Here is a 15170-nt window from a genome sequence, read left to right on the forward strand (position 1 = left end):
ATGTTCTTTTATTTTAATAAAAAAAAATCGTAATATAAAGAGCCACGTTCTTTTCTAGTATAAAGAGATACAACTTTATTTTAGTTTCATTAATAGAGAAGTTTCCCCACAGGGTAGGCTACGGGCTTGATCACAGTGTTGTGAGAGAGGAATTTATGGGTTTTAAGTCTGAATCTGCCACTGACCATCTTTTGAAAGTCATTTCCTCTCTCTGTAAAGAGATTTAGTAGCGTTTCCTTCAGTGTTCATGCTGTGATTAATAATTAATATTTGTAAAAAATGAATTGTGTATATATTTATGTATTTCAGAGTGTTAGACTGAAATGAATTTGTTTAGATGGAAAAAACGCTTTGATGCATACGTGTGGTAACTGCAGTTAGCAATGAACGTGCAGAAGGTTAGATGATGCACAGGTTGTATAAAATCAATGTTAAGAAACATAGTGCTAATGCTAATGGAATGTGCAGTGTATATCACTGTTGCAGATCATAAAGAGACAAGCTAGTATGAATTTATTCTTAGCACTGAATTCTCTAAAAATCTCTTGGTGAACGTTGGCAATTCTATTAAAAATGTTGCATGTTTCTCCAGATATCAGTAAACTTAAAGTAAGCATTTGTGTGTACTGTGTAGCCACCAGTGGAGCTGACAAGGGATTCCTTTAGTTAAATCTATCACGCAATGAATTTTGAACTACCTTTTAAATACTTAAATTGTCAAGCAAGCATTTTTTACAGGAAAGATTTTCAGTGTATAATTCCCTAACGTAGGTCAATTAAAGCTATAACGCTTTCCTAAATTTGAATCTCTAGATCAAGTGTTTTTTCTAGTTGTACATTTTCCTTCTGTGCATTTATTTCAAATGTTGATAAAGTTTTCATCTACAAAAGGTTCACAATTGACAGAACAAAACTCTTCCTTTTTAAATCATGACAACTACTACTGTTTCTGTCTGCAGGTAGTGGAGGACATGCTAGAGGACGAGGAAGAAGAGGATGACAGAGATGACAAGGTAATTATCTTTCCTAGCACTTGGGTACCTGGGGATGGGAGAATTTAGACATGACACTGTTTTTACAGACAGTTAAAAAAAGGAGTTGAAGTGTTTTAGTCCAGAAAATTGGACAGAGCTGTTTATCATCCTAACAATGCTACTGTGTGTTGCAGGAAAGGATAGGGGACTATAAATCCTGCTGCTTTTTTTTTCTTTTTCTTTTTTTTTTTTTTTTTCGGTCCAGAGCTGGGTCAAATATTTTTTCTGCCAGGAACAAAAATAATTCAGCATGTCTGGAACTTGATAGCTCTTGTGAAGATAACTGCAGTGACAACTGTTTTTGAAGGACAAAAATTTGTCCTGTCTTGAGTATTACAAATAGGGCTGCACTTTAGGGGAAGGATGGTGTAAAAATAGCAACTCCATACTGGTTAAAGATGGGATATTGACATCTATAATTTTCAAAGAATTACTTGGTGGAAGAATGGCTGAAATGTTTTGCACTCTGTATGACATTTAAATAATCACAATTCTCATAGACATCCACTTGGCGTGGAGTTGGCATTGTGGCCCAGCAAGCAGGGAAACTATTGCAGATCATTCAGCTATTTGAGAAAATGTGGTTCAGTTTGGAGGCTGCTGGTTGGGTTGAGGATTGCAACCACAGTAAATAACAGCTCGTTTTCCACATCTCATTGAGCCAAGCTATGGGACTGCTTGGATTGGTTGTCCCCCAGGGAGAGGGGAAAAAACAGAAAAAAGAAATTAGAATGACCTTGCACCGTTGAAGCAGTGGCTAGCACTGGTAGGACAGCTTTCTGGTGAGACAAGTATAGTGAAGATACCCTTGTTGTTTCTGGTATTTTCATACCAGTAAAATGATATTTGTGAAAGAAAAGAGAGAAAAAAGAGATAATTTTACAACAGCTCTGAATTAAAATACAGATGATTTTGACCTTCACAGATGTTCCCCCACTCCTGTTGTAGGAAAGCAATGATTTTTTTTTTTTTTGAGAGGAGAAAAACAGTGTATCTTAATTTATGCCCTTGACCTTTGTTTCTAGTTGAGATGTACAGTTATATACCACTGTAAGAATTCATATGCTGGCAGCAGCATTTGAAATGTCAGAAAATTCACTGTGATTAGTTAATCCCCTGAATGATTATTTTTCTGTTAGCTAACACCTAAGATTTGAGAGATGATAAAAAAATGAGTATTTTCCTCATTCCATTGCCAGTTCAAACATTTTACAACTGACAGAAAGATATTATGTGAAATTCTTCTATACATCACTTAAACCATTAGCTACATCATTTCAGAATCAGCAAACACTGTAGTGACAAAACCGTCTTTTACAAAACACATATGTGGTGGTTTTTAACACTAAATGATATGAGCATACACTTCTGGCAATAAAATATATGATTTATTGCAAAGGTCAGTCATGTAGCTGTGGAGAGCTTGTATTTTAACTCAACGTGCTGGCTTTGAATCATCATTTGTCTTCTGATAAACACTGATCTGCCATCCATTTGTAGCCGTTTTCTCTTGCTTTATTATTAGAGCTGGTGCAAGAGTACCATCCCAACAGTATGTGTATTCTTGGAAATTTTAATAACTATGATTAGGTCACAAACAATGCTTCACTACTTGTAGTTTAAGCCAGTCTGCTTAGTTACTACTTAGTTGTTTTTGGAAATTGCTAAACAAACTCCATAAAAAGGGGAAATGGGGGCAGGGGGGCAAAAAAATCCCTATTCTATGGCTGTTAACAAATGCCCAGAGGAACATATCCAATTAGAAATATCACTCTAGGTTTTAATGTTCTGATCTAATATTTAGCTTTCTGAAATTGATACCAGAGTTCTAATGTTTTTCTAGATATAGTTAGCGAGGCTGAATAAAAGCGAGTACTTAACATTACCATGTACACATTCAGTGAGCCTTTTTATTGCATATTTAAGGCTATCTTTCTATGCAAAAGTTGTTTAGGTTGATTTTTATAAATTCAAAGCTGTCTTCATTAGTACAATTTATTTGAATTCTCATAATGTAATATGCTGTCAAAAACCCCATTTGAATGTAAAATTCCTTCTTTTTTTTTTTTAATAAAATATATGGGCTACTGTGTACATTCAGTAGTGCTTGAAGTGGGCATTATAGCACACTGAGCTAAATTGTAAAACCTAAGTGTATAGTTAGGACAGTTTGTTTTTCTGTTAGAGGGTTTGGGTTTTTTGTGTGTGTGATACACTCAGTCATACTCTGTTAACTACTGCTGTTCTTTTTATGTGTGTATGTGTCAAAATAAAAGGAGCACAGTTTCACATTATTTTAGTTCGTATGTATGTATTTGTAAAGCTTTGTGCAAAATGAAGTTTTTTGAGGGAAGAAATGCACGTTTTGTAACACCAGCTGGTAGTGACCTCTGGCTTTTATTATTTCTCTGTTTTTTCATATGGTATAATAGAAAAGTCAGGTCAATGGGTCTTCTTATGCGATAAAAGTAAAAAGATTAATAAATGTGCCAAAGCCTCACTTTAATTGAAACTGAAGCATATGTTGCAAGTACGTAAAATATGTCCCAGATGTTTGGCCATGGCTAGTGTCTTTGCTTTCCCTGATTACCACAAGGCAGCTATTAGTCCTGTAACCTTTGGACTTAACGGTAAATGGGGTATTACATGGCACAGAACTGGAGCACCTGTTTTCCATTCAGTAAAGACCCCTGGCAGGCTTTACCTAAGCCTATCCATATGTTTTCACTTAGCAGATTGTTGGGCGATTATGAAAAGTGTCTTTCTTTAGAGCCAGCTTAGATATTAGTCAGTTACTTGCAATGAAAGGGCAGCTCTTTGGCTACTTGATGAGGTCCGTGTGGGCATGCACTGATGTAGGTTTTGGGATATGTGATGGAGGACTGTTTCTTGACATCCCTGAATTGCAGAGTTACAGAAGTAATAAATTGAGGCTGATAAATATTCAAATTTACGTATTTAGTGAAAGTAATACTTTTTATTGGTAGCAGTGTTTAGTACTGAGAGGAGTTTGACAAAACAGATTTGTCCTTAGTGTATTGTTTGCTTCGTCAAATCTTATTTTAATATTCTAGTTTTTGTTAACTTTTTTTTTTTTTTTTTTTTTTTTTTTTTACTCTATGCTGCAGTTTGGGTAGATAGGACTGTAGATTTAAGGTCACAGGATGGTTTTTAACTGGAGAATACTAACTTTAATCTTCAATTGAAATATGACTAATAAACCAAAATGGCAAGAATATTTCCTGTTATCTCAGTTATGAACTGGTATTTAATAGTGGCGCGCTGTTTTCTAATTTTGTTTCTTTGTCACATTATATCTTTAAGAACTGAAAAAGATGATGTAGTTTGTTTGGTTCAGGCGTTTGTCATAAATTTAATACTAGTGTTTCAAAGAACTAGCACAAGATTCTGCATTCCATATGTTCTGCACTGCTTGCTAAACCTATGCCAACCACAGATTTACAGTTTAATCTGATTTCTCTTTCTCTCTCTCTCTTTCTCTCTCTCTTTATTTTTTTTTTTGGCTACTTTCCAAACTCTGGCTTACACAGTATCTTAGCAAATAAGGGTCAGTTAAATTACATGAAGTCAAGTTATCAACAAACTATCAAATGGATTTTTACACAGTTAAGTAATAACAATGTAGCGGTCAATATGCATAGTCTGTGTATATAATACAGATTTTCCTTTGTCATTTAGAAAGTTTAGATATGCTTTCCCCATAGCTTTATTCTTTGAACAAGTTCCAGATGAGATTTCAGATAATCACAAAGAATTTCAGTTCAGTATTTTGTGAGAAGCACTCAGCATACCACAGAATCAGGCCAGTGACTAATACTACTGTTGCAGATTTAAGTGGAGGAAGACACACAGTACGGGCACTATGCTCTTTTAACTTTTTGTTAACAGTAACAATATTTTATTAATACAGTATATTCAAATAGTTTGCACCTTTGGCTACTCTGTCTAGGCTTTCATTATTTGAAAAATTTTTAGCAGATCTCAGTCAATGCTGTTTCTTTATAAGGTAACTCAAATCTTTTATAATGATAGTTGAGTCAAATTAAAGTATATTTTAAAGCTTGTAATCGTCTCTGCTGAGAGGTACTAACTTTGTTTTCAAGCCAAGATACATTTGTAGTCTGTCTCAGAAGTATGCCCTGCATTTTCTACCATGAATAGATCATGAGGAGGAGGAAGGATGACTCTGATGCAGAATACAAAAATACAGAGTATAGAAGAGAAGATTATAATCTATTGTAGTGGCAATTATTTTCTGTAGAATAAATGCCTTATAGAAAAACCAATAAAGAAACGGAGTGAGTGGAGTGAAAAGAGGAAAAAATTACAAAATTTAATGAAGAAGTTGGCAGGCTCATCTATACCTTGATTCCACCGTTAGATTCTGCATATGCTTAGCACCTAAATACTAACTATAAATGTAAAATCTAATAGCAGCTTCTAGTGAAAGCTGTAGCTGCATATAAAAATGCTGCCCTCTGAAAGGTTAGCTACACTATATGTATCAGACACACCTGATGGAACAATCTGGAAAAATATGTAGCTGCAATGAAGGTGAAACTTCTCAGTGCAATTTGGTTTCAGCTAAATTTAGTTATTTACTTAGAGTAATCATCACTTGATCACCGTATGTTGGGCAATAAGAGACGTAAGATTTATGTGGTAAACATGCCTAACAGGCAGGATGATGGGGTATACTTCAGCCTGTAAACTGGAATAGCAGCTGATGCTCTTTTCTGATCATTAGATCATCCTGGTTCACAGTGATGGAGCTAATTTTGTTGGTGCTGGCACCCTGTGGAATTTGCATGGACCGTGCGGGTCCATTGCTTAGGTGCTTCCACAAAGAAGCAGTTTTCATCCTGCCCAGTATCAGGGCACCAGATGTGCTTCATGACCAAATTGTGTGCCTTGGAGAACAGATAACTTGGCAAGCCTTCTGAGAAACTTTGTTCTTAAAATCAGGTTTCTTTACTCTGGTGCTCTTCTGAAATATCATCAAAATTAGTGGAGGTAAATCAAAATTAGTTAGATCAGAATTTCTGAGACTTGCATCCAAAGTTTAAAACTCAAGGAGATGTGTGTATGATAGTCTCTGGGTGACCATGCGTCTATAAACTGCTGAATGAATTACACTCATCCATGTATGTAGTTTTTTCACCTGTGACTAATGTAGTGTGGGTAATGTCCTTCATTTATTAAGTAACCCAAATATAATTCAATAAATTATTTAATCAAATGAAGAATGTATCTTAATTATGTTGGCTGTTTCAGAACGTGACATAATATTGCCCTACATTTTTCTCTTTTATATTACTTCTTAATGTAACTAAACAGATGGAAATTCTTTGAGACAAGGAAAAGGTTTTGTTTTTGCCTAGCTACTCAAAGTGAGTTTATAAAATGGACTGTGGTAAAAATATCTGTATGGTCTTCTCTGTGATTCAGGAGAGAAATGATGAGTGTTGAAGGAAACAAGCAAAAACTTTTACTGCTGGATTCTCTTTGAAACCTTTCTGTGTGCGGAGGCATTCGTTTGTTGCGTAGCTTCAGAAAAGCAGGGGGAATGGGCCTTTTCTCATTCTCTAACAGAATTTTTAAATACACTTTCACATGGAGTCCTGAGATCTGGGTTCTGTTTTAGCCACCATGACAAACCTCTTGTGACTGGAAGCAAAACAGATAATCACTGATACCAGAATATCTGTCAGACACCTGAATATCTCTTCAGGGTTTTTTTTTGTTTTGGTTTTTTTGTAGCTTCTCAGATTAGCCTTCCAAAGAACAGCCCAAAATACCTGTCTTAGATAACAAGTGCAAAAATTGTCTAGGAACCCCCAGAAAGAACAGGGCAATGCGGAGTCCACAATACCAAACAAGTCTTTACGTAGTCCTATCGAAAGCAGAGGCATTAACTGGTAAAGACACAGCTTTGGAAACCTTACAGAAGAGTGAGATAGTTTGTGATATGCCAGCATGAAGATGAGTGCTGGATAGACCCAGTCCTTGGTAGAGACATGCAACTGATACAGTCCATGCAAATGAAGTATTGACAGAAGATGATGATGTGAAGTGAGAGTACAGAGTTTTACGGCATGCACAGCAACATGGATCTCTTCCACACATCATGGCACATCATGGTCTGCATTTTCAGTTTAGATTTGCTGCTGAGGCTCACAGCTCAGCACAACTAAGCATCTGCCCTTCAAGCCCAGTATGCGATTTCCACTTCACTGAAATGCTTGTTAAAAACAACAACAAAAAAAAACAAAACAAAAAAAAAGTTGTGATTTGAACTACAAAAATTTGGCAGCACAGTTAATCGGGCACTGCTGTGCTTTATGCAGTTGCCATTAGGAAGACATCAGAATGCAGGAAAACAAATTGCAGGTTTTTGCAGACAATATGTATATATATTCTGTGCTATTTGAAGTATGGCTATGTCAGTAGAAGATTTCTTACTGTTTACTTAATGTTGATTTGGAGATCTGTTTTACATCCAGTAAAGAGGTTGCTGGATAGATCATCCAGCCAAAATACAGTCCTGACTAAATGAAACTATCACCCACGCCAAAGAATTTAAGTACAAAATTCCCTCTAGATGGGTCTGGTATGGAATTACAAAACTGGTATTGTGCAGCAGCATCCACAAGGACAGCACTCAGTGTAACAGAAAGCAGAGTCTGCAGCTACTGAGGCTTCACTGGCTGGCAGCCGGAGAAATAAATTTGACATTAAGTAAAACTTCTGGACAAATGCTGCATATAATTAGCTTCATTCTGCTTCCTTTTTATTTTATAGACATGAATTTTGTGCATCTACTGATAACCACTGTAGAAGCTCCAGAGGCGTGGTGCTTTACCATGGTAGTTTATCTCCTAAATTAATTTACTTCAGAAAGACTCCAATATGCTTTTATTGTGACAGGGTGACTCGTTCCACCCATCCCAGCGGAAGCTCTTGGACATACAGCTCCTAACTGGCAGGTACCTTTAGATTCCTGGAGACCTTCTAATAGGAATTGTGTTTCCAGGTGTCTCCCTCAACACTACACTGCCCGTCTTTGGATATGTATCTTTTAGCAAAGAAAAACTGTATTAGGATACCACAAGGTTGGAAGGATACAACTCTGTCCAAAACAAAAAACAAAACAAAAAAACCCAACCCCTACTGCCCATTCCTCCACCCTGCACTCTTTCTTCCTACTTTCTGTTGGAATAGAAGTTAAACAGAAGCTAATAGAAATGGACACCGCATCCTAAACATGCTTTTTTCCCAGTACTCACAATCCAGAGTAACAAAACTTAGGAGTCAGTTCTTTAAACATGGGAGCTTTCAATTGAAACAGTTGTGCACGTTTCTAAGCATAAGTGCAGGGAGGAATATATTGCCTTTCAATATGGAAAAAAGAGGCAAAGAGCCCGTGGGAACAAGAACCAGCGCTGGCAGAACAAGAGACTGGGATACAAAGAAGAAACAGAGAGACAGTTTTGACAGGGAGCAGGCGAAGGTCTGCCATCAGAGATGTGGGCAACAAGCTGGAGGGGTGAGGATCCCGCAACAAGCTCTGTGAGAAGGCAGCCTGGGATAGAGAGCACGAGAAGGCAGAAGGCAAGGAGACAGGGAGAGAGGCCATGAAGCCTCCGACTGAGATGTGCTGAGGAATGTGCTGTGAAACCTAGGAATGACTGGTGCAGGAACTGGAAAGGAAGCAAGGGTGTAAGAATGGATGGAAAGGGTAATGGCAGCTGAGCAGAGAAGCCTGGGCGGTAGAGAGAGGGTCTACCCCCATGAGAACGAGGAATTGGAATATATATGCAAGAGGATCATTGCAAGGTGCCTTGGGTGCATCTAAATGGATAAGTGCAGACATAGCTGAGCTCGCTGCGCCACCACACAGTAAAGCAGGTCAGCGCTGCTTCAGAAGCTGTGACGGTTCAGCCCTGCAGGAAAGTAGCTTGGGCAGCGTGCCAGGCTGCACAGCGCCTCGGCGGTTCGGAGCCGAGGCAGAACGCACAGAAAACTCATGTCTGTCTGCAAGCATCCGTGCAGAGCTCACTGTAAATCTGACATACGTTACAGCTGTTGGCTTTGCCATCTCGGTGGTGTTTTTAATGTAGTTTTGGTGTACAATTTAGGTTAGATATCCTTGAAAAGTAGGATTTATGACATATGGAAAAACAATACACAGTTGTTTTAGCACCCTGGCTTAGTATTAAATGTGACATAAGGATTGGGGTGGTATCTGTATTATCTGCCTGATCAGTAAATGCATGTTTGGCTGGTTTGGGAACAGACGAGGTAATACGATAGGTTAACATACAGCTGTAGCAGCCTGATAATGTAATGTTTTTATTGATTGTCTAACTGAGTAACTATACTGGGTATTAGGTTTGCTTGTCGCAGTGCTTAATGCCTGGGGTAGTTGAGCAAGTTACTTTTCCACTGAGTTGACCTCGAAGTCCCACAGTCTCTCAGTCAAGCTCCTCAGATTTCATACACAGGCAATTCCTTTCCTTTTCTAATGGGCTGTATTAAAGAAAATGTGTCACCCTTTGCACCATGTAATACTAAATCAGATCAGAATTCATGCACAATTATGTCAGTGGAAATCTAATATTACAGGCCTGCTTATCTCAAGATAGCACATGGAGAAATAAACTTGCACAACTGACAGATTTACTTGATTCTGCAGATTAGTTATTTGTGAGTAATTGAGCTGAAGAATGAATATGGATTATTTTCATACATATCAAAAACCATATGAGGAAAAAAGTTATTAGATATTTAAGGATTGTTTTTTACTCTTTCTCCTATATTCCTTACCTGCTCCCCCCTTTTTTTTCATTTTTTATTAGTTTGTTCAAGTCCTGAAGTAAAGAAGTCCAGGATGGGGAAAACAGATTTTACATTAACAAAGTGATTTTGTTCTGAAGGCTAACAAGTTTAGAAAAACAAAATGGACACCCTTCATTTATGTAATATAACAGATATCTAATAGCATTTAATTAACAGAGTTCTGAGAGGAAAAAAATATATTCTATTGAAAAAGTATTCCTTTCTGTTTTGCTTGGATAGTGGGAAAAAGTGAAAACACCATTGCTAATCTGAAGCTTTCTTGCAATCAGAAATAGTAACTTAAGATGAATTGCTCAGCAGATATGCTTTTTGGGTATTTTCCACTAAAGAACTTTGCAATTGAGTCTGCCTTTGGTGATTCTGGCAGTGCTTCCTTGTCCCTTCAATGCATGGCATTAACTGTGATTTAAAATTAAGTGCAGAAAAGTTCTTTTTTGGGCCTTTAATCATTGTTTGATCAAAATGTTAAACACCAGTAGCTGTGGGGAAAAAGATACTATTCCTATGCAATACCTTCTCTCCTGCTAATTAGGAGGTTAATTTATGATCGGACTCTTTCAATTTTGGGGGGAATTTGAAATTTGTGTGTGTGTGTGTGTGTGTACACTAACGCATCTTCTTGTCTATTCTGTGAAGTCCCAGGGCTGCTTTCCTTTCCACTCCGAAAGAACAAATGCTGAATATTTTAGATCGATACATAGCATATAGTGAAGATCAAGGAACAGTTCAGTCAGCTGTTTTCTGAAGTATAGTATACAGCCATGCATTTTGATAGAGGAATGGTTCGCATAGTAGTCGTGGTTTCTGGACGCTCCATTAAAAAGTAAGGTGTTATGGTCCATTCAGGGAAGGTTTAAAGTTGCATTATCAGAAATTATATTATATAGTGTTGTAGCTCAAGAGCAAATTTGTTACTAAATTTTTAAAAACATTTGTTATGCAGTGTAATCCTTTTCCCCTATCGTCTTCAGGATCTATTGATTCAGAAAGAATGTATTCCAACACAATGATTTTTTAAAAAAAAGTCTATGCTGAATTTTGTGTTCTTGGTGCATAAACATGGAAATACAATTTCTTGGAAATGCTGAATTTTTTTTTTTCTCTCCAGTGAAATTTTGTCAGTATGTTGTGAAAATGGTCTCAGTATTCAAATAGCAGTTGTATATAGTCCATAGCTTTTGTTGGTTTGCAAATCAATGTCCTATGAATTAGGAGAGGGACTACAATGGCTTGGGAAAAGTTGCATTTAAATAAGACTGAAGGTGCTTTTCAAAAGAATTTAAACAAGAATTCAATTAATAGTGTTTAAGGGAAGAAACAGCCCATCAAGCAAACAAAGGTCACTTTTAAGATTTGTAATACTAGTTACAAATGTAAGGAGGAGTCGAGATCTTACCTGTGTAAGTAGAGACCATTAGAAACCTCTCTTTCTTAAGGTTCCTTGCCTTGGAAAGGAAAATAAGGCAGGCTGGGTTAGTACTGCATCTTCCCCTGATGCAAGTCAGACTTAAGCAACTGTTCATTCATTCTCCTTGGTCAAAAAAAAAAAAAACTAACAAAAAAACCACACAAGCGCAAACACAAAACAAATGTCTCTACTCACATCTTTGATTTTTATGCTCCTTTGAGCTTTGACTATCATCTTTAACTATCCCTTTTTCTTTCTGATCTTAGGCATTTCAGATCCTTTGATTTTACATCTGTTTTTTCAGTGACTCATCTCGCTTAGAAGGACACAAGTATTGGGTGCAGGCTCTAGTGAAATCCTCCAAGAAGACCATACTATAAATGATATATATTGATCCTTTCCTAATTAGTGTTATTTACTAAATCTCCAGACTGCTCTTCTCTTCAAACTTCCCTGCAAATTCAATCTTGCAGTGCCTTCCTAGTCAACAGATCGAGGAAGGGTTGAAGCCTCCTCACAAAAATTCTGTGAGAAGCTGTCCAGTCGCTGGTAGTGCAGATGAACAAGTCTGTGCCTACCGATGTCGTCACGCTCCTGCAACCATTTCTCGAGAGAAAAATAGGGAAAGTTCAGCATATCTGTGTCTGCAAATTGTGGTTCCATAAAGGAGCTTGCATGTATACTCAGATGTCACCAAAGGCAGGTATAGTCTATTGGACATTGAAGAAATATCATTTGCTAAAAGCATGTCAGAATTAAAATGCAAGGAAAGGTAAAACATTTCGTAAGATTTTATGTGGTATGTAGACCTTAGCCTGGTATTTCTTCAGATAACCAAATCAGATTATTTCTGAAAAGTAGAAGATGAGGTTTTTTTTTTTTTTTTTAGATTTTTCCTACTAATACACTGTTTATTGTCAGACAGTAGAAGAAAATTCATTTGCTATTCCTTTTTTTCTCTAAGGCTTGGGTGAAATCACTGATTTCCCCCTCTCTCTGCCCCCTTCACCTCCGTCCCAAATGTTCAGATTTTTGTTCTGCAGTTCATGTTTTGATGCCAGCGACTCAGGTCCTTGAATAGGACATTGAATTACCTTTTTTTTCTTTCATATTTGGTAGGAAAAGAAGTTTTAATGTTGTGCTTCTAGGTCATTAACGAACGTTATTGGAAGTACATCGATTTCACAGCAAAGTTTTAGAGATATTTTTTCTTCATTCTCATTTTAATACTAAATATGAACATTTTAACGTGTGATTTCAGTTTGATTGTTAACATTCGTAAGTCTATTCATGTGTCTAGAACTCAAGTGGTGAAAGAAAGGTCTTTCTCTTCTCTCTCTTTCCTTGAAACATTTCTTCTCCTGCCTATTTCCCGTGCATTGGCTAGGCAGAGTTCGAAACCCCAGGAGATAGTAAGTCATGGTGTCATTTGTCAAAAATATTAATAGTTCTAGGAAATTACAGTTTGATAAGGAACAGCACAGTTGACTCTTATTTAAGCAAGTACAGGGGGAGTGGGTCAGAGGAAAAAGGTTGGCAAAGGGAGAAAGGAGAGAAGAGAGAAAATGACTGTACACTTTGTTGTGCTTCACTTAGATATATGAGGACATTCAGTGAAGAATTCCCAAGCAAATTCTCTGCAGGACTCTGCCTTTCTAGAGCGTTTCAACTGTACAGGTATAATTTGAATAAATTTTAAGATATCTGTTATCTCTAAGATAGTAAACACACAGCATTTCAGAAGTTGTGGGCAAGTAAATAGAATTCAGTACGTTAGAGAGTATTTTTCACCCCACAAAATACATTCAAGTTCAGCAAACCAAAGTGATCTATGTTAATTCACAATTCTTCTGGATGGAAAAGAATTCAGAAATACCCTGTCTGTGCAGGTCCGTGACACAGTACTTGAAAATCCAAGGTTAAAAGAAACCTGTCCTGAAAATGGAAAAGAAGAATCTGACCAAACTATATTACACAGTCGATTAGAGCGTTCTATGGAAAGAGGTAAGGAGAGCAGAAAGGGAACAAATTAATCAGCTGGAAGGCACAAAGGGAGTAAAAAGGGGCTTCTACAAATTTACCAGTGAAAAAGAAAATGCCAGAGAAACGAGATAGGCCTACTGTATGAGGCAGGAAATGAAATTAATTGTTTAAAAACAACCTGGTATCGGACATCCTTTAAAAATGTTTTCAGGAACAGAAAACGGAAAAACTAGCAGTTACAAAGGAGACATGATACATTTCTAGAGACTATTTTGGGGAAATAGTGATGCTTAGACTATTAAGGGAATTACCTAACAATCGTACTGTTCTACTGACATTTATTTTCCAACTGATCCTGGTAACTTCTTTTTTTTGGTGTGCTCTCAGGATGCCATGATGAGGGTTTTATAGAATACAGCGCGATTTAAGGGGAACCCTTGGGATATGTAATGTCAATGAGCACTGTATATTGTGTGTGCTGCCCAAAATAAAATGCACATATTTGTTTAAAAGCCTCAAAATATTTGCGGGTAATGAGATTAACCGTGCCAAACATCACTATTGGAATTCAAATCTACATGCATGCCTCCATTTGAAAACACCTGATGATTATTTTTAATCAAAATCGTCTTCAAAATCAATATTAGATGTTGGAAACCTAAAAGATGCTTTTTCGTTCAATTTTGTTTTCCTATATCCATTACTGCACCCATTACAGATTGTTTCCATACTTCCTGTCAGCTCCCCAGACAGATAAAGCTCCCCCCGCCCCCCATAAGGGGCACCTGAGCTGTAGCTGGTGAGTCAGGAGGGCGGCTGTCTGTCTGTCTGTCTGTCTGTCTGTCTGTCTGTCTGTCTGTCTGTCTGTCTGTCTGTCTGTCTCCCTCCCTGTGGGGGCTGAGGGGCTGCAGCGAAGCCTGCCGTTCAAGTGTCCTGTGTAGGAGAGGAGAGTTTGGGATAAATGCCGGGCTGATTTCAGGAGGCCGTTTACTAGGAGGAGGTTTTAATGTAATCAGAAAGGGTGTATTTTCTCAAAGATGTAACTAAACAGAAAGACTCTTAGAATTATGCTCTTGCAGTATCCTGCTTTGCTTTTCCTTCATCTACTGTTGAGTTCAGTCAAGGACGCAGAGCACTCCAACATGCCTCCTCCACCTTGACATCCTTGGTGTCACTCTTTCCCTTCAGAGATGTCAATACCTTGCAGACGTTATACATTTCTTCTGGGCGCTATCAATATCATTCCTCAGAATAACAACAAAAACATACAAGGAGAATTGTGAGCTTTGCAGAAGCGTAGCCAGAGCCCTCTGTCGACTAGATAGATTATCTTCCGGTAGTACTTTCAAATGTTTTTGTACTTAGGAAATCTTTCTTTTCTTCCTTCTCCCTCCTTGTCTCGTGTACAATTCTTCCTACTTTTACACTCTAGGAGGAAACTGCATCTGTAATTAGATGTACTAAATTACCTGTACTAAAAACTATACATGATTTGCAGTTAAGTCATCCTTGTTGTTTTACAGATTTAGATTTCTCTTTTTATACCACTTAAGTTGTGGCTGAGGTGTTTTTATGTTTTTATTGAAAGTAGCATTTATAGCAACAATAAGGAAAATTGAATGTATGAATGAAATTAAAACTTATTGCTTCCTAATAATATTCCAAATGAGTATTTTAGGTCTTTCCTTTAATAATGTAATTCCTTCCTAATTAAGGCACTTCTATTTTGCTCCATAATTTTAGATAAGTTGGGGAGGGGAAAGCTCAACACAACAGCTCTGAAGTGATAATATCACTGGAATCAGCCAAGAGATTTTATGCTGCATAAGTAGAAAATTAAAAAGTTGGAAAGAAATGAGCATATG

General features: G+C 37.3%; 1 protein-coding gene across 6 annotated transcripts in view; it reads left to right on the forward strand.

Annotated features, from left to right (window-relative positions):
* Positions 1–15170, forward strand: part of MCTP1 (multiple C2 and transmembrane domain containing 1) — a 296095-nt gene that overhangs the window by 255168 nt on the left and 25757 nt on the right. For all 6 annotated transcript variants that reach the window (XM_068927903.1, XM_068927902.1, XM_068927900.1 and 3 more), the window contains one exon: positions 960–1013. In XM_068927903.1, the coding sequence (XP_068784004.1) occupies positions 960–1013 (54 nt within the window). The remainder of the gene's footprint in view (positions 1–959; positions 1014–15170) is intronic.

This window comes from Struthio camelus, chromosome Z (assembly GCF_040807025.1).
Source record: "Struthio camelus isolate bStrCam1 chromosome Z, bStrCam1.hap1, whole genome shotgun sequence".
NCBI lineage: Eukaryota > Metazoa > Chordata > Aves > Struthioniformes > Struthionidae > Struthio > Struthio camelus.